The 17,221-nt window shown below is 31.2% G+C and overlaps 4 protein-coding genes across 6 annotated transcripts; 2 read left to right on the top strand and 2 right to left on the bottom strand.

Moving 5' to 3' along the window:
* Positions 1–696: 696 nt before the first annotated feature.
* LOC123685914 (cysteine protease ATG4D) lies at positions 697–3,464 on the top strand. 2 transcript variants are annotated; one of them, XM_045625780.1, is made up of 7 exons: positions 697–1,232; positions 1,349–1,485; positions 2,001–2,193; positions 2,311–2,592; positions 2,711–2,914; positions 2,970–3,166; positions 3,226–3,464. In XM_045625780.1, exons 1-7 carry the CDS (start codon positions 1,076–1,078, stop codon positions 3,403–3,405), a joined length of 1,350 nt encoding a protein of 449 aa, XP_045481736.1. In that variant the 5' UTR covers positions 697–1,075; the 3' UTR covers positions 3,406–3,464. The 2 variants fall into 2 exon arrangements, with proteins under 2 accessions (XP_045481736.1, XP_045481735.1); XM_045625779.1 differs by having other exon boundaries at positions 698–1,232; positions 1,340–1,485.
* Positions 3,465–4,085: 621 nt separating this feature from the next.
* On the bottom strand, positions 4,086–5,274 carry LOC123685917 (GTP:AMP phosphotransferase AK3, mitochondrial). The gene is made up of 4 exons (XM_045625784.1): positions 5,004–5,274; positions 4,831–4,950; positions 4,592–4,764; positions 4,086–4,441 (listed from the first exon to the last, which is right to left on the bottom strand). The coding sequence occupies exons 1-4, from the start codon at positions 5,137–5,139 to the stop codon at positions 4,220–4,222; spliced, it is 651 nt and encodes a 216-aa protein (XP_045481740.1). The 5' UTR covers positions 5,140–5,274; the 3' UTR covers positions 4,086–4,219.
* Positions 5,275–6,196: 922 nt separating this feature from the next.
* Positions 6,197–9,747, bottom strand: LOC123685916. 2 transcript variants are annotated; one of them, XM_045625781.1, is made up of 6 exons: positions 8,475–9,747; positions 7,834–8,389; positions 7,117–7,219; positions 6,941–7,030; positions 6,617–6,772; positions 6,197–6,566 (listed from the first exon to the last, which is right to left on the bottom strand). In XM_045625781.1, the coding sequence occupies exons 1-6, from the start codon at positions 8,659–8,661 to the stop codon at positions 6,519–6,521; spliced, it is 1,140 nt and encodes a 379-aa protein (XP_045481737.1). In that variant the 5' UTR covers positions 8,662–9,747; the 3' UTR covers positions 6,197–6,518. The 2 variants fall into 2 exon arrangements, with proteins under 2 accessions (XP_045481737.1, XP_045481738.1); XM_045625782.1 differs by having other exon boundaries at positions 9,432–9,747.
* Positions 9,748–10,056: 309 nt separating this feature from the next.
* LOC123686017 (G1/S-specific cyclin-E1) lies at positions 10,057–15,772 on the top strand. Its single transcript, XM_045625930.1, has 7 exons — positions 10,057–10,237; positions 11,119–11,166; positions 11,242–11,494; positions 11,549–12,088; positions 12,145–12,424; positions 12,486–12,706; positions 14,193–15,772. The coding sequence occupies exons 2-7, from the start codon at positions 11,129–11,131 to the stop codon at positions 14,427–14,429; spliced, it is 1,569 nt and encodes a 522-aa protein (XP_045481886.1). The 5' UTR covers positions 10,057–10,237; positions 11,119–11,128; the 3' UTR covers positions 14,430–15,772.
* The last annotated feature ends 1,449 nt before the right edge of the window (positions 15,773–17,221 follow it).

The following is a 17,221-nucleotide window of genomic DNA, read 5'->3' as shown; positions in this document are numbered from 1 at the left end:
AATAAATCATTTATTATTAATATCTACAATACCACTTCCAGATATTTTAAATTTGATTCTATGAATTCATTTAGTCTGACGCACGAGTTTCATCTAAAAAAATTAAATCTGATATGATGATATTGTCAGATATATGTATTAACGATATTGTTATGTTATGATCAAGCAGAGAAATGGTTTTTATTTTTTTAAGCGAAAACCGTGCAACGAATTGAAAAAAGTCAAGTGATCAACTTTGGTATGAAATGAATGTGAATTTCAAAAATAATTTTTATTTCAGGAAAAATTTTTGGCGTACCCTCAATGTCAAATGTCAAATAGGCAGGTCAAATTACGTACGAACGCCACTGGTGGAAATTAAAAAAAAAGTGATACATTAAAAAATTCCTCTTGATTCATAGTACATGTATGACAAATTTCATTAAAATATCTGAAGTGGTATTGTAGATAAACGATTTATTTTTGAAAACTTTACCACCCTGTATCTCAAAAGGTAAGACGTTTAGGACATATGTTTATTTGAAGTTTTTTTCTTAAAATGGGCCCAACAATCACCCCTATAAATATTGACATTCAATTAGAAAACATCCTGTATATTACATGTGAGTGAACTGAATCAGCCTGTATATCTATCATATCGAACCATAGATGTAAATCCTTGTCAAAATCTATGTTTCAGATATTAAAGGATAATAAAAAATTGCACATCATAAGTCATAACTTGAGTATTTTGTACCTGTCTTATCAACTGGACGATGAGAAATGTTTCATTGTTTATTGATAACTAATTATGAATGGATTGACATGAGTTAGTAAATGTGTTGAATTCGTACGAAGGTGTAAATTTTATGAACAAAGTGCTCACACAAAAGAACGATCAAATATTGTTCAGTTCAGAAAAAAAGTGTTGTTCGTCGAGGAGTATGTATTTCGAAATTCTGTAAATTGAAGTTTGGTCAATATTTACAAGAAAAATTGAAATGGTTTCTTGAAAAATCGAGATGCTAATTTCTGTTCATTCTATTGATACGTTCGACTTGTTAATCTGACGTTGAGTATGAAATAGTCCAACGACATGAATACCCAAGAATTACCTAAAGATAGATCGGTTTTCCTTTCACGGTTCGTTGGTTCTAACCCCGAAACTGATTCAAAAGAAGATGGAAATCTCATCGAAAGTGAAGGAAAAGTCAAGAACAAATTGTTATCCATGTGGAATAACGTTAAATATGGTTGGTTTTTTTTTCATTTACACCCAGAAAACATTTTTTGACAAAAACTCCTCTTCATAAAAATGTTTTCTTGTCTAAAATAATATAAGAGTTCTCTTGTATTTCAGATTTTTCAGGTATGAAATTACGTAGTAACTTCTCAAAAGAATCTCCAGTTTGGCTACTAGGAAAGTGTTATCGAAGGCTTGAGAGTCCTTCATCGGATTCTACGGAATTAGGAACAGATGTAGCTGCTTTTCACAGCCAGGGTGATGTGAGTAGTTCTTGAAGTGTTATTATTATTTTATATCATTAGATCTTTTTTTTTCATATTTATCAATACCTGCGTGCATCCTTTCCTATTAATAAATAAATACAGTACCCTTATGTCAATAAGAATCCCATAACTGGGTCAAGTATTAAGAAGGCAAATAAAGAAGATAAAAGTGATCATTATAGTTTCAGTTATCAATGATTAGAATATTTGCAATCGAGCCTTTTAGAGTTTATTGCACTATATTATAGAGCCATTTAAAACTATAAAAAGTCATGTATTGGGAATATCATGTTTATGAAGATTAAAAATAAAATTTATTCACTTGTTGATTCTATTTTGGTTATTCTATAGTTCAGTTTTATTGTTAATGGAACAATTGAGCATTCTGTTGCAAATTGTTTCAATAACAATGGGTGATTATTGCAAATGTGAAAGCTTATGGTATTATTCATATGAAGAATAGAATTGTATGTTTGTAATGTGGATAAGAACTTCATTATATGGTTTTTCAGCTAGTTACCGGAGATGATGAAAACTTCGAAGCCTTCAAAAAAGACTTTTTCAGTAGATTGTGGCTGACTTACCGTAGGGAATTTCCTATTTTGACTGGGTCCAATCTCAGCAGTGATTGTGGTTGGGGTTGCATGTTGAGAAGCGGACAAATGCTGATGGCTCAAGCTTTAGTTTGTCATTTTTTAGGAAGAAGTATGTAGGTCAAAATGAGTTTACCTCATTTCTTTAATACTGTTCAATTCTATAAGTTCTTTATAATACTATTCATTGAGATTTTCGGCCTGTTCCTGTATGTAGAAATATTTTTAGATTGGAGATGGGATCCTGAAGCTTTGCCGGGCAATCGTGAACAATTTATCGAATCTGTTAATCATCGAAAAATAATTAAGTGGTTTGGAGATAAACCATCAAAAAATAGTCCTTTGTCTATTCACACACTTGTCACCTTGGGTGAAGAATCTGGTAAAAAAGCTGGAGATTGGTATGGCCCTGGATTTGTAGCTCATTTACTCAAAAAGGCTGTGAATATAGCTTCTGAAGAAAACTACGAGTTTGACGCTCTGAATGTTTTCGTTGCTGAAAACTGTACAGGTATAATTTCAAATGTTATTCTCAACATGTACACGAGTTACTTTTGAAAGAAATGTGCTAGATATTTGGAATTTTAATTTCACATCGGCCTTTTTCTAATTTTTTTTTCAAATTACAGTATATATAGGGGATGTACTTCAAGAAAATGTTGATGCTGATGGCAAATGGAAATCACTGATACTTTTAGTTCCTGTACGATTAGGATTGGAAAAATTCAATTCAGTGTACGCTCCTTCTTTAACGGCATTGTTCAGCTTGAAACAGGGTATAGGCATTATAGGCGGAAGACCCAAGCACTCTATGTACTTCGTTGGATTTCAAGGTGGTGGAAGTATTAGAAAATTAGGTGGCTTTTTTCAAGTAACATCTAATTTTAGATGATAAATTGATTCATCTGGACCCTCACTACTGTCAAGAAATGGTCGACGTATGGGCTCCCGAGTTTCCACTTAGCAGTTTCCATTGTAGGTCACCAAGAAAATTACATATCGGCAAGATGGATCCCTCATGTTGTATCGGATTTTATTGTTCAACTAAAGAAGAATTTTTTAATCTAGTTGATACTGTCCAGTCAGTAAGTAAAAATGTAAAAAAAGGTACATTCGTTTCAAATCTAAAATTAATTTCTTGCAGCTTATTGTACCTTCAGGAAAATCTAACAGTTTGGGAACTGAATATCCTCTTTTCATATTTGATAAGGGATTCAGTCGAGATTCTTCTTTTTCTCCGCAAAGGTTACCTCCGAAAGATTTGGAATTTTCTGTTAGTAGCACAGATGTTGATATTGAAATTGAACACTTCAATTTGTTATAATTGCATTATTAATGAAGTTTTATTTTTGATATTTTTTATGATTAAATTAAAAGACACTATGAAGTTTGTATTTATTGATATTTTGGAACATTAAATTGTTTAGGATTGAAATTTCACATCTTGGATTTTGTTTGTTGTGTGTGAAAATTGTTCTCAAGAATAATTGTTTACGTTCCTTATGGATGATATTTTCATTTATTTCATAAAGCATAATGAATGAACCATTTTAATGTTGTTAAAAATATTCTTGGCAACATATTTTTCTGGAATTTTTGTTTAGAAATTATTGTACAGCAAGGTGTGTTACTTTGAATTAAATTTATGTGGTACTTGATGTTTAATACTTAAATCTTCGAATATTCCAGAATTCCACACTTGGAAATGTTTGTATAAAATATATTTCTCATGGAAATAACGAGCGTTCATTAAAATTCTTGGTCAAGAGTACTGTGGAGAAATTAGATTTTTCCACAGCTTTCTTGATCATGAATTTTAATGAACGCTCGTTATTTGAAAATTTATTTTGATGGCTGTAATCATACTCATTGTTATTTATTTCATCGAAATTGTTCAGAGTAATATATCATATGGAGTAAAAAGGTTTTTAAATTCCCTTTTTTTCTTTATTCGTCAGATTTTCAAATGTCGTAAGGTGAATATCTTAACATAAATCAATAAAAAAATATTAAATTTATATATTTGATCAACACTTCTGGATATAAAATTTTTCTTCATAAAAATCTTCAAAGGTGTAAAACATTTGAGTAAAGAAACATTTAATTACTGTAAACTGGTAAAAGTGATATAATTGTTTTCACGACTTTTGTTCTGGTAAATAATTCAAAAGTACCGACTTAACCTTTGGCCATATTTCATCGGAACTTTTTCCTTCGAATTCTTTCAATATTCCTTTGTTCTTATAGAAATTTATAACAGGTCTTGTGAGGTTCTCGTATTGTTCCAATCTCTTGAGAACAATTTCTGGATTATCATCTTTCCTTTGTATAAGATCCTCCCCAGTTATGTCATCTTTTCCCTTAAAAAAAATCATTTATTGGAAAGAATTACAAATGAAATTTTTTTTTTGTGTTTGAAGCTGTAAAATTTCAAACAATACCTAATACGCATTGTAGATTTGGCATGATTATTGAAGAATGAATTAATGATTAGTTGTGGACTAACTTACAGGTACTTTTGGTGCATTGAAGTCTGTATTGTAGACACGACCACTTGGTAAGTGTACCCAACGACCTTTGACCCTATCTACAATGATATTGAAAGGAACTACAAGATTTAAAACTACGTCTAACTTCTGCACACTCCACAAAGCTTCGGCTTGACTTACTGTGCGAGGGAAACCTGAAATTAAACTAGCAAATCTAGAAGCAACAATATTTTTATGTGAAGCTAAGATTAATAACTTACCATCTAATAACCAAGTATTTTTCTTTAATTGTTGCAGTTCTTTAGAGATGAAATTGACCATTACATCATCAGGTACTAATAAACCTTTTTCAATGTATGATTTGGCAGTATTTCCTAATGCTGAAAATCGAGTAGATAAGAGGGTGTTCCAAAGGTTTGGAGAGGTAACCTACGAGTATTTTCTTTGATATTTATCCTCAATCTATCTCCACTTGCGATGTGTTCTAACCCGAAAGCTTTCACGATTCGAGAAGAAATTGTGCCTTTTCCAGAGGCAGGAGCCCCCAGTATAACAGACCTGAATGCCATTTGTGATGTTTTGTACTGAATTCATCAACAATACTTAGGATTCGATTGGTTATCATCAATTGATAAATATTTTAAAGTAGATTTTCAACCTGATTCTCTGACGTTCAGTTAACCTCAACCTTTGTTCCTTATTTACATACTTAAATCAAACTTTAGAACAGCTGATACGAATATGTAACCAGTCTTATTCTGAAAGATCCCAAATCTTAGAAATATTCCGAATATTGTAAAGAAAGTATTCTTTCAATGTGAAGGAAGATTTTTCTGTTCGGAATCGATGCCCAATTAAGAATCTATCTCGAAACTCCTTAAAAACATAAGAATATTTTGAGGTAAAAATTATAAGGATTCTGAAGAAACTCTGGCGGATGCGCATATATCTAGCGCATCTTCCAAAAAAGCATAGGATAGTTTTAGAAGAAAGGATTCAGTGAAATCCTCTTTAAAATTTGATATCTTGGAGAATTTCATATTTGAATATTCACTTGAGAAAAGTTACATCCTAGCAAAGCCTAAAGTTTTTAATTTTTGAAGGGTTTGAAAAGATTATTTCCACTGATTATGATTAATCTTTATGGTCTTGAAAAAATGAATAATCAATTGAAATAGGCGTTTTCTTTCAGAGAACTGAAGACTCACATATTAGGTATGTCAGTTTTTCCTAAAAAAACATTAATATTCAATTTATTATTATTCAATTTAATACAGAATTTTTTGAGCTACCTATAAACACTCCCCAGAACTAATTTTTTACCTCTATCAATCACATATAAAACTTTGTAGTGTTCCTCACTTCTAATATTCAATTTGAAGTCCCCTTTCTAGATGTCTCTATAGGGTCGAATCCTGAAAAAAATTCAGGTGGATGCGCTTAAAATAGCGCATCTGCCATATGCATGTGTTATGCTTGAATGCATTTTGCGAAAACAATTACCATACACAAATTGGATTGCCGATATCATGAGACTCTAAGTCACGGATTTTTTCTGAATTAAGTTGCTTGGTTTTTAAAAATTTCAGGTCAGGTACATATACATATAATTATTCAATATTATTATACAGCTTCACATTCTCAAACCTTCAATCAAGAGATCAAAAGTCACTATATGTAACATATTAATTTTTCAGATATTCTGAATAATATCCTCAAAGTGAAGGTAGATAACAATTATAATGAGAATAGATGTGATTTTCAAAATGGTACAATCAACTGTGTGCTCGGTGTTTTCTATTTTTGATTGTATCGTTATTGAATATCGAACATTTCAGTATATTGATTATTATTACTCAGGTACTTAGTAGTGCAAAGTGTTGAATGCTGTTATATCAGTTGAAGTAAAGACTTTTTTCACACCTATACTTGAGTCATCTAAATATCTTTAGAAGTTGCTTAAAAACATCAGAAACGAATAAGAGCTCTGCATAACCTGAAATAGATTGCAATAAATACTGACCAATTTGTTTAATTTAGTACAACCTTGTAAAAATATTCCATGTTCATCGTTATCAATGGTTGAATTTTGAAATGCATTGTTTGCTGTGCTTGCCCTTGTAAAATCTTGAATGTATTCCTAAGAGATGGATGCATGTCATACCATTTCATATCGTATACACACTCAGTGATGGATAAACTCTAGGATGAAAAATAATGCAATGTTATTATGTATATCCGAACGTATAATCTAGAATAAAACGAAAACAGCAATTGTACATTTTAGATCAAGTTAATGATACATGTGTATTTGCCACAAAAGTGTAAAATCTGTATTATTAAAGACAATAAAGAAGGAAATAAACTAACTGCGTTTTCCAGAATTTGGCCAGAGAGGCATGATATGAACTGGATTATAAGCCAAATCACCAGCTGAAATGCTGCCAATATATTTTTATCCTAGAAATAATAAATGATCAATTAAGTCTAATTATATAAACTTCTTAGTATGGTAATAAAGACCGCAATGAAAAAGAAATGCTCACCATGACAGCTTGATATTCTAAGAGACCAACCATCACTACCACTAAAACATTTTGAGCTGGAGACATAATGAAACCAACAGTCTCATTCATTTGATCCACCAGCCTAAATAAATGGAAAAATTGATTTATCCAAGCCAGTTTTGGAAGAAATATATACAGGGTGATTCATCGGGATGGCCTTAAAATCTTGAGTTTTGACAAATTTGAGTTGTCCAAGTTCATGATCTTCTTATGAACACCCTTTACATTTTTGTTCCAAACCGCAAAGAGTCTTATAATATTACGTATTTGCAGAATCGATAAAATAAAAAAAAAATTCGAATCCCATTAACACATGAACCGTTGAGTTTTTACCCAAGGTATCGCATATTGCCTAAATTTTCGCCAAAAAAACTATCTAATGATGCAATAATATTCTGGGTGTGCCATTTGAAATAAGGAAGTAGTAGTCTGTTTCCGATATAACCGGAAGTTGCAGAGATCTGAAAATATTCTAGGGAGAAATATCATTGTCTCAAACCCAAATATGCAAATTTTCAGCTCAAAACTATGATTAGTTTTCCATTAACGTCTAATATAGGCTATCCCGATGAATCAGCATGTATATTCTCCTGCATATTTAAATTTTTATCAACAAGATACCTGATACATTAATACATCTTTGTGAAAATTTTTTTTTATGAAACGAAACATATTAAATATTTCATTCATACTTACTCTAAAATATCTGAGTAGTATCTTGAACATAATTTCATTGTTTCATGAGATCTTTGTTCGTCTCCAAAATCTATTGCTTTCAAGAAATCCTTCAGGTGTTCTATTTTAGGCAGTATCGGTACAACACTACCGACATACAGGATGTTACCGCACGTCTGAGCAGCCAAATATGGCAAGAAGAATAACAGATATATTGATAAAATTAAGTTAGCGTAAGGTATCTTGAATGGATACCACAATGGCACCATAAGACCACATACAATTCTGTCGTCACCTAGTAGGTCTTTCTCATCGCAAAAGGCTTGTTTGAAATGAGAGGTGATAACCACCAAAATTTCTTCTATTATGATTGTATTATGAAGGAAAGTAGTAGCTTTCTCAGCAAGATTGATGGTTAGATCGAAATTTTTCGGTTTACCATAGTTTGCCTCTCCTAATTTCATCAAAAACTGTAATGTGTTCCTTCCTCGAGTTAGAAAAAAAAGTATGCAGGCTTGAACCGTTGCTACAAAGTTGAAGCAATATATTGAATACAGGATACTATTATATACGCCACCTAAAAAATAAAAACAAACGCAAATTAAAAGGATTGATCAGTTTTCGTAAGTGGACCATTCTGTATATTTGTGGGAATATTTCACCTCTGAAAGCGGTGTATGCATATCCTAGAATGCCAAACATGAAAGGAAATTGGAATAAAAGCATTATCAAGGAACTTCTGATACCATACATTGTAGTGAAATCCTCCATTTTTTTTGGATAAAGGCCAATTCTTTGCCAATAAATTTGTAAATTTTTGAAACACCTGAGTTCATCTCTGCTAGACATATTACAACTTCGATAAGATCATCAAATGAATATTATTACAGTTGGGCATGATATAGAGGTAACCAAATATTTTCAGAATCATTCAATATTCAGTAGGTCGTTAAATTGCTTTTTGAATAATTTCATACATTATTGGTAAGTAGATTTCTTAATATTTAATGGCAGCTGTAACGTCTAGATACGAAGAGAATATGACAAAAAGCTATTGAAGGTTGATAAACTCAAAACGATTTTTAATCGCCCCATACACAAAGCCTATCGTCATAGTTATCTGGTGATTAAGGGTTTCGTATAGGGGACTAAAAATCCACTACATATTCTCAAAATTTTCATATAGGATATACGTGAAATTTGAAACTATCGAAAACTCAGGTCCATATATACATTTTATTCAACATAAACATCGTTTTTTGTTATGAACATTGAAACGTTTCAACTTTTATCAATTTTAAGGGAAATACAAGGTCAACTGAAAGACATTTCAGGAAGCTTTAATACCTATAGCATTCAAATTATGCTTTATATTGTTTTCAACTCAAGCGATGTGAAATAATAAATAAGCCCATATTGAACCTATTAAGATAATTTATGGAATCGGTCTTATAGTTTTCAAATTACTATTAGTCATTCTAGAATGAAAAAAGACATAGCCCTTATCAATTTCTACGATTTATCAAAGGTGTCATATTACATTCAATCTCAAGGACGCGAGATACACAAATAAAGTTTGAATAAATATTTTGACTTTTAATATCTGTTTCCTGTTATACCTTGATATTTAAAGTGTACAATAAATGCCATTCATAGCACACAAATTTCTTTATCGCGCACTGTTAATTCAATTTAAATATGCAGGTACCTTAAAAACAAACTCAAACAAATAAAGTGTAATCCCTAATCTAAAAAAATTGGGTTCTATATTGGCATTAATTTAGGAAATGAAAAATAATTTCATTAAAAAAATTTAGAAGAAAAATTGGTTTAATATTTCAGGGTGAATAACCTGAGAAAAATTTTTTTGAAAGTTATCGTGACATTTAAAGCAAACCCGGTTTTTTAGGTTAATTTAAACCTCTCAATCAGCTGTTGTAAACTCACATCATTCAATGGGAAAGACAGTGGTTTTCAGTAGTACCAACCGCATAAAAATAAATGTTCCTGGTATTTGATTTAAAATTAGCATGGATAGAAATAATTACTAATACTAGACAAAAAAATATTTAACCAAATACTAAATCTACCATTTATTATACATTTTTTACTCTTTTGATAGAATTATTTTCTTCTTAAGATGTTATAAGCAGTAGGGGCATCTTCTTGACAGTTTACCATTCTGAAACTACTATCTATTAGAAAGAGATATCACCCTAAATTAGGAGATAGAGCGTACCCAGACGGCGGTATTTTGATATGTTTAGGTTCTGAAGCTGTCTGTTGCTTGAGACACTTGTAGTTTGGGATTTAAATTGTTTTCTTTATTTCCTTTTATATATAAAATATTACTTCTTGTTAAGTGATATGTGTTAATATTGTATAGTTCACGATTGTGCCCAAGGATTTTTCTTAATTGCAAAAGGTAGGTTCCAAAAAATCAACTAATCATTGAGCCGTTGCAGGGGGTATAATTTGTGGATATGGATTTCAAGATCTTATTTTTTTGATGAAATTTTTGATGCAAATGATCAATCCTATCCTTATCTATTATTGATATGCAGGAAATCATTATATTATGATTATAAATGGTAAATTTCGGAGATTTTGTGAGGTCGGTATGTGTTTTCGCGGTCTTTTGAATTGGGGATGATTTTTGGTCAATTTATAAATCGAATCCCCTTCAATAAGGATGTAATCAGAAGTAAAAAATATCAGTGATGTCGATTAAACAGTTTTTTCTTGATTTTTAGTAAGTTTAAAGGCTGTAATATCTTTCTAAAAAGATTTTGCCGCGCATAACCTTACAAAAGATGACACGTTAACAAATTCTGAAATGTATGGTTTTTTTACTAAAATACCCTTAATATTTTTGTCGTATTATCCTCGGCGAAGTCTCAAATGTTTGAACATTTGATTTTGATATTGTTTGCGGGTTCTAAATTGGTCATAGGGCCAGTTTTCTTCAACCAAAAATGACTTGTCTAGTACAGGTTGGCGCCTAAATTATGGGCGTTTTGACTGTATAAAACCGAGAAAAAACCATAAAACCTGTCGAGTTACTGGTATTGTTAATTGCCCTTAAGAGTTTCACGGTTTTGGATGAAATTACCAACTTAATTTTCCACTTTGAAGGCAAAGTTTGTAATATTTAAAATTTAAATGTCTATTCTAGGTTGTTGAACTGCTGACATTGATTGATGTCTTTTGTTGATTTTTATGCTCGGTATTCTTAGTATGATTCCTGCTTAAAACCCGAATGTTATCTACAAATTCGTTTTCATATCAGTATAATTTTTTTTGCAGTTAATTTTCAATGATGTCTGATTCTGACTGTGAAGAACCTAGGAATGAGTAAGTGTATTTTACAATATTATCCTTTGAAATTAGTGTTTGTTCATATTTTCCTTATGATGGATGTTTTTTTAGATGTACCCTTTCTTGCAAAGATTTTGATTCAGATGCCTTGAATCCATTAGAAGATGAAATGAATGACTATGGCGATACTGATCAAGTACCATTCAATGAACTATTACAAAACCACCATAAACAGACAGTTTGGGGATTTAAATTTGGTGAAGAAATAATGAGGAGAGCTAAAGAAAATATGATGGCTGCAAGAAGTAAACATGGACAAGATAGGGGTAGAAATGACAGTGTCTCCTCAGAGACTTGTATATCTGTAAGTAACTCAATTGATATATTTCATTTGATATTAAATGGGTTTTTTTTTAAGGAAAAACCAAGTTGCTCAAAATCAATAACAGAAATAAATCATAAAACACCACTATCACAAAAACGACAAAAAGCTAGATTAAGAAATAAAAGAAAACGTATGGCTAGTGCATTGATGAATCAAAATTCAAGAGAAGCACCATTACCACTTATGAATTGGGCAGATGCTAAAGATGTTTGGCTTTTTATGGTTTATAAAGAAGAAGCCTCATTGAATTTGAGGAACCCTAGGTTATTTGAAGATTTTTCTAATTTCTTACCCCGGATGAGGGCTATATTACTTGACTGGATAATGGAAGTTTGTGAGGTTTATCACTTGCGGAGGGTTACTTATTATTTAGGAGTTGATTACTTTGACAGATTCTTGTCTATTCGTCCTGATGTTCCAAAAAATCAACTGCAACTTGTAGGAGTTACTTGTTTGTTCTTAGCTGCCAAGCTAGAAGAAATATACCCACCCAGGGTGACAGAATTTTCTTATGTTTGTGATGGGGCGTGCAGTCCGGACGATATCCTCAATTGCGAACTGCTTATATTAAATGTAAGTATTTTATATAAAAAAAAATTGAATCTTTTTTTATCAATTTATTATTCTAGAGTTTGGGATGGGATCTGAGTTTGATGACTCCTAGCGATTGGCTCAACCTTTATATGCAGTTACACTTCAAAGCAGACGAGTTGACTCCCCAAAGGATACATAGGGAAATCAACAAGGATTTCCTTTTTCCTCAATATTCAGGATTCCAATTCACAAGGGCATCCCTATTAATTGATATGATGTCTTTAGATCCAGGTTTCTTGAGGTTCAGTTACAGCACTGTAGCAGCCGCTGCAATGTATTTTATGTATGGAAAACAGGCTGCCCTCTCTGTTTCCGGTATGTTTTTTTCTCACACAAAACCAAGTTCATTTGGAATAATGTAAATTGTTTTGCGAAGGTTTGACTTGGGATCAACTGAAACATTGTGCTGAATACATGGCTGTGTTCTATCATGTGCTTCAAAATTCCAAGGATACAAGGTTACAATCCTGTAGCGTTCATATAGCTAATGACGAGCAGTCGCAGCGTTCTTTGGAAATTTTGAGGAAGTCCTGTAAAACTGTTGTACCTGATGAAAACCATTCGCTTCAAACACATGCCGTTAATATGGATTTCTTTGTAAGTAGACCATTTATCTAAATCCACTTCTGATTGACTCCTTCAATAGAATTTTCATCATTATTTTTCGCAATTTTTAAAAGTCTTTCTATTTTAAATCATCTTGTCAATATGGGGACATGATTATCAATAGGTAGGTTTCCTACGGGATAAGATTGAAAAAATGCTACAAATTTTATAAAGGTTTATGTTTTTCTTCATTAACTTGACAAAAAAATTTATTGGTCTAGAATGCGCTACCTAGCTTAGGTGCTTTGATAATTGAGCTGCCTAAAATTGTGTTTGTATAAGGTCAATCACAGGTTCAATATAATTTTTCGTTCTTTCTTTATCACAACGAAATTGCTAGAAATAAGTGCTTACAGGCTGGGCTAATTTCGATGTTTTAGCACTACTACTTTTAAACAAGAGGAGATAGACAAAATCTGATACCCTATTCTCGTTCTCTCTTCCTGAGAAACTAACAAAAGTAGAATTCATTTTTGGCCACCTTTTGTTTTCGAGTCATAAGCGAAAATTGGAAAACTGTTTCAAGCATCCTAGGAGATTTTCTCCGAGTTCATTTATATTTTCGTTACTATTATTATATAATATATCTAGATTCGAATTTTGTATAAATTACTAAAAATCATAGAAATAATCAGATTGACGGAAGGACACTGCTCTTGTTATAGAAAGCTCAATTTATATGTGCTCATCAACAGTTGAAACCATATAAATTTTGAGACTCTTAGATAAAACAAGGCTTTTGACCATTTTCTATTATTTATATTGATACAAACCATACGATGTTATATATTTTTGTAATCAGGAAAAATTGGGCTTTCATAAAATGGCACAGAAATCTAGTGTTGCCATTTGAAAAAACATTTGGGCCATAGCTTCGTAATTGGAAACCCTGTTAAAAATACTAGCACGTCAGTGGATTCTACGTTAAAAAGTGCCTGTATAATGCTTTAATTTCAGAGCTCTATTATCAGTATTAGCGGGGATATGAATTTTTTTCTATATCGCCATTTTTCCAATTTTAGCTTATAATCGAAAACAAAAGGTGGCCAAAAATGAATACAAGTCTTGTTAGTTTCCCAGAAAAAGAGAATGAGAATGGGGTATCAGATTGTCTATCTCCTCTGGTTTTAAAGTTGTAGTGCTAAAACATCGAAATCAAGTATTCAATTTGTTGAAAATCATAACTGAATAGCTATGACTACCGTTTCTTTGACAACAATTTTCCCATATTTTCTTCACTATTGAGTTTCCCCATTAGAATTCCAATTTTTCTTCATTTCTCTCAATTTTATTCCTTCAAAATCTTCAATTAATGAACAAAAACTATGAAAATTACATGGAACTAGTGAGTTTCCCCAGTAGAATTCCAATTTTTCTTTATTTCTCTCAATTTTCCCCCTTCAAAATCTTCAATCAATGAACAAAAACCATGAAAATTACATGGAACTAGTGAATATCGAGGATGTATTCTTTCTAGGAACAATCAGCCATAATTAGGATGGAACAAATGGGGAAAAATCCATCATTAATTGTAGAAGACGACTGTCCAGAAAAAATTGATAACGGAGTTAGTTTTGATAAGATGCTGGAAGATATTGTCATTTCTAATTCAGTGAACTACCCAGTCCGGCAAGTTATACTACACAAAGAAGACAACGAATTGGAAGAAGAATTAGAAGAGGAAGAAACAGACACAGATGATCCGGAAGATTAGCCAGGAGTAACTGAATTTGTTGCGTCAAGATTTTGGCGAATTCTAATTGAGTGTTGAGGTAACTATGTGATACTTCTACTTACAAACACTAACCAAGACTGCCAGAATTCAGAGATATTTTATACATACATTTTTTGTATACACAAGTTAATATGAATGTGTTATCTCTAGAATGCTTTAGTTATCGATGAAAATATGGAGGAATGTTTTTTCTTTGATTGAAAGAGCGTACAACACATGGTTTATTAGTTAATTTATTCCTTGAACGACTCATTGTATATTTTTAATATATTGTAATATTTGAAATGTATATTATTTAAAGAGAATTTTATATTAAAACATTGAAAATTAGACCGATTATGGTTGGTCTTGAAAGCATATTTGATGTGAAATTATGCATCGTTTCTCTTCCATATTGAAGATCCTGTGATGGAGGAATCATTTTTTTGATTTAATTTGTTGAACCATTAATATGTTGTACATTAATTCATCCACATCATAAATATAATCAAATAATTTGCCTTTGGTAAATCTCAGTGAGTAAATTGTGGAAAAATATAATTTCACAATTGGGTGATAATGTTTTTTTTTAATGAAGCAAGTTGTTTTTTATAGATATGAATTTGTAGCAATTTGAATGGAAATCCTCATGAATTGTTGAATTATTATTGTTCTGTTTTAAGAACATTAACATTTTTAAATCCTTGTGCCTTTTAAATATATACCTTTTGATCTTCATTCAAATTGATGGTTAATGTGAATAATTGATTCATCATATTGACATGAATATTCAAATTGTATAAACTAATCAAAATTTTACTAGTACTTGTTTGCTATTCCTTGTTGCAGTAAATTTTTTGTTATTAATGTAAGGATAAGTATATATAAAAAAAATTCCTAAAAACACCAACTGAAATTTAACTGTAATGTACAAATCAACTACCTGCCAATAATATATCCTGTAACAATAGTTTGAACCAAATTGGAGGTCATAGGTTAAGTATGTACCATCTAAGTTCTTTTCTTACGCTTATAGCTTAATTTATATGTATTTAATGTAAGCCATCTGGGATGGTCTTTTCTGTGGAGCATAAATCGATCGGTTTTAGGAATAAGTTTCACAATTACACTGTAATATATTTGCAAAATTTCGGTCCTTGTAGATTTCGAATGATTATGATCTCTTTTGATCTTTTTATAGTGATATAAAAAGACTTTTAACACAAAAAATACCGTTATGTTTTAAATTTTTTCTGTTAAAAGTCGAATAGTTATAAGACTGTTAGATAATTTGGATTACATTGTGATGACCTAAAAATTTCTTAATAAAGATCTCGAAAATGCATTATGGTATTATTTGACAAAAAACATTCCTTTCAGGGATCATCTTACAGAATTAACTCGAGGTAGTTCAAATGACCCAAGTAAATTTTTTATATTTAACTTCTTCCATCAACCTCTAAACATTGAATTAATTCAATAGAATATGAATTTGTTAATCTATGGGAGAATTAATTGATGAATGAACTTTTTTAATGCACAATTGGCAAAAAAGACATCAAATAAAATTTTTGAATATCAGTCCAAATTGAAAGGTCATATCTAGACAATCTATTAATAAACTGGTAGATATTTATCTACTAAATTTAGGAACACCCTATATTTATAGGGTGTTCCTAAATTGGATAAAAAGCATTTGCCCCCAAATGCTTTGTTTTCGAAATACAGGGGGTGTTAGAGTTTGATTTTTTCCAAGGTTTTTCTCATAGCAGCCTTTCCTTTACATCGGTATACACTTACCCATTTTTTTTTCGGTTTTTTGTATCATTCTCGTCACAAAATTTCAATATGTAGTTATCAAAGAACTGAACTGAGTAATTCGCATCGAAAAATTGTCTGAGCTGTGTTGTACAATTTATTGTGTTTCATTCAAATTGCATTTTATTTGTGAAGACATCAGTTTTGAATTGAATATATCTACAGGTGGTTCCTAATTGGAGGTACAAATGAAAATGACAGATTATTCGGATCATTTCAAGCAAAAAGTCCTATAACATGAGTCCGCAAACGCTTTATTTTTGAGAAACAGGTGTTACAATTCAAGTTTTTCTCTCCTAGCACCTTCCCTTCACAAGATATTTAACTTGAATTGGCATAGATATACCAATTTAAAGTTTTCATCATGTGATATCCTAATTTTGAATGCAAATCTACAGGGTGAATTTGTTCTGGAAGGGTGCCCGCTTTTTTCCTCCAGAATTATTTTTTTGTTGAAGCACTAGTAGTTTAGAAAAATTTAAAGAGAAACTCTGCTTAAGTACTACACTTTTTGGTTTGTTATATCTGCAATCGATTTTTAGAAAAAAATTCAAACAGCTCTCTATAGTAATTCGCAGGAAAATCTAAACTATTATAAAGATCCAGTTAGGTTGCTGTGATAATTAATTAATTATGAGTTTTGGTACTTATTTACAGATTCTGCAGTGAAGACTAATAAAGATTCGATAAACTGGCTAAACCTCACTAAAAAGTAGGACTTTTTTCCAACATTATAGATATGAGTGGACAATGTCGTCCAAAAAGGTTTTTTTCGATTAGCCCCCAGAAAAAAAAAGGTCTACGCCCTTGATAGATATTCGAATTTAAAATCTTCATCATGTGATATGCATGCCAATCTACAGAGTGATATTTTTTCTGGAACAGTGTCTGTTTTTATCATCTAGAATTTTTTCTTGGTGAACTACTGGTAGTTTAGAAAAATCTCAAAAGAACTTTAGTCCAGTACTACATTT

Source organism: Harmonia axyridis, chromosome X (genome assembly GCF_914767665.1).
Source record: "Harmonia axyridis chromosome X, icHarAxyr1.1, whole genome shotgun sequence".
NCBI classification, from domain to species: domain Eukaryota; kingdom Metazoa; phylum Arthropoda; class Insecta; order Coleoptera; family Coccinellidae; genus Harmonia; species Harmonia axyridis.
The sequence above is the reverse complement of the archived record's forward strand: the minus strand, read 5'-3'. Positions and strand labels throughout refer to the sequence as shown.

Coding starts and splice junctions, on each gene's coding strand:
- LOC123686017 (XM_045625930.1), top strand. CDS start 11,129: ATGATGTCTGATTCTGACTGTGAAGAACCTAGGAATGA. Junction 11,167..11,241: donor TGTGAAGAACCTAGGAATGA/GTAAGTGTATTT, acceptor ATGTTTTTTTAG/ATGTACCCTTTCTTGCAAAG. Junction 12,089..12,144: donor GCGAACTGCTTATATTAAAT/GTAAGTATTTTA, acceptor TTATTATTCTAG/AGTTTGGGATGGGATCTGAG.
- LOC123685916 (XM_045625781.1), bottom strand. CDS start 8,661: ATGTCTAGCAGAGATGAACTCAGGTGTTTCAAAAATTTACAAATTTAT. Junction 8,390..8,474: donor TGCATACACCGCTTTCAGAG/GTGAAATATTCC, acceptor TTTATTTTTTAG/GTGGCGTATATAATAGTATC. Junction 7,031..7,116: donor TAGAATATCAAGCTGTCATG/GTGAGCATTTCT, acceptor TATTATTTCTAG/GATAAAAATATATTGGCAGC.
- LOC123685917 (XM_045625784.1), bottom strand. CDS start 5,139: ATGGCATTCAGGTCTGTTATACTGGGGGCTCCTGCCTCTGGAAAAGGC. Junction 4,951..5,003: donor AAATATCAAAGAAAATACTC/GTAGGTTACCTC, acceptor CTCGATTTTCAG/CATTAGGAAATACTGCCAAA. Junction 4,442..4,591: donor TCAATGCACCAAAAGTACCT/GTAAGTTAGTCC, acceptor ATTTTTTTTAAG/GGAAAAGATGACATAACTGG.
- LOC123685914 (XM_045625779.1), top strand. CDS start 1,076: ATGAATACCCAAGAATTACCTAAAGATAGATCGGTTTTCCTTTCACGG. Junction 2,194..2,310: donor TTGTCATTTTTTAGGAAGAA/GTATGTAGGTCA, acceptor AAATATTTTTAG/ATTGGAGATGGGATCCTGAA. Junction 3,167..3,225: donor TAGTTGATACTGTCCAGTCA/GTAAGTAAAAAT, acceptor AATTTCTTGCAG/CTTATTGTACCTTCAGGAAA.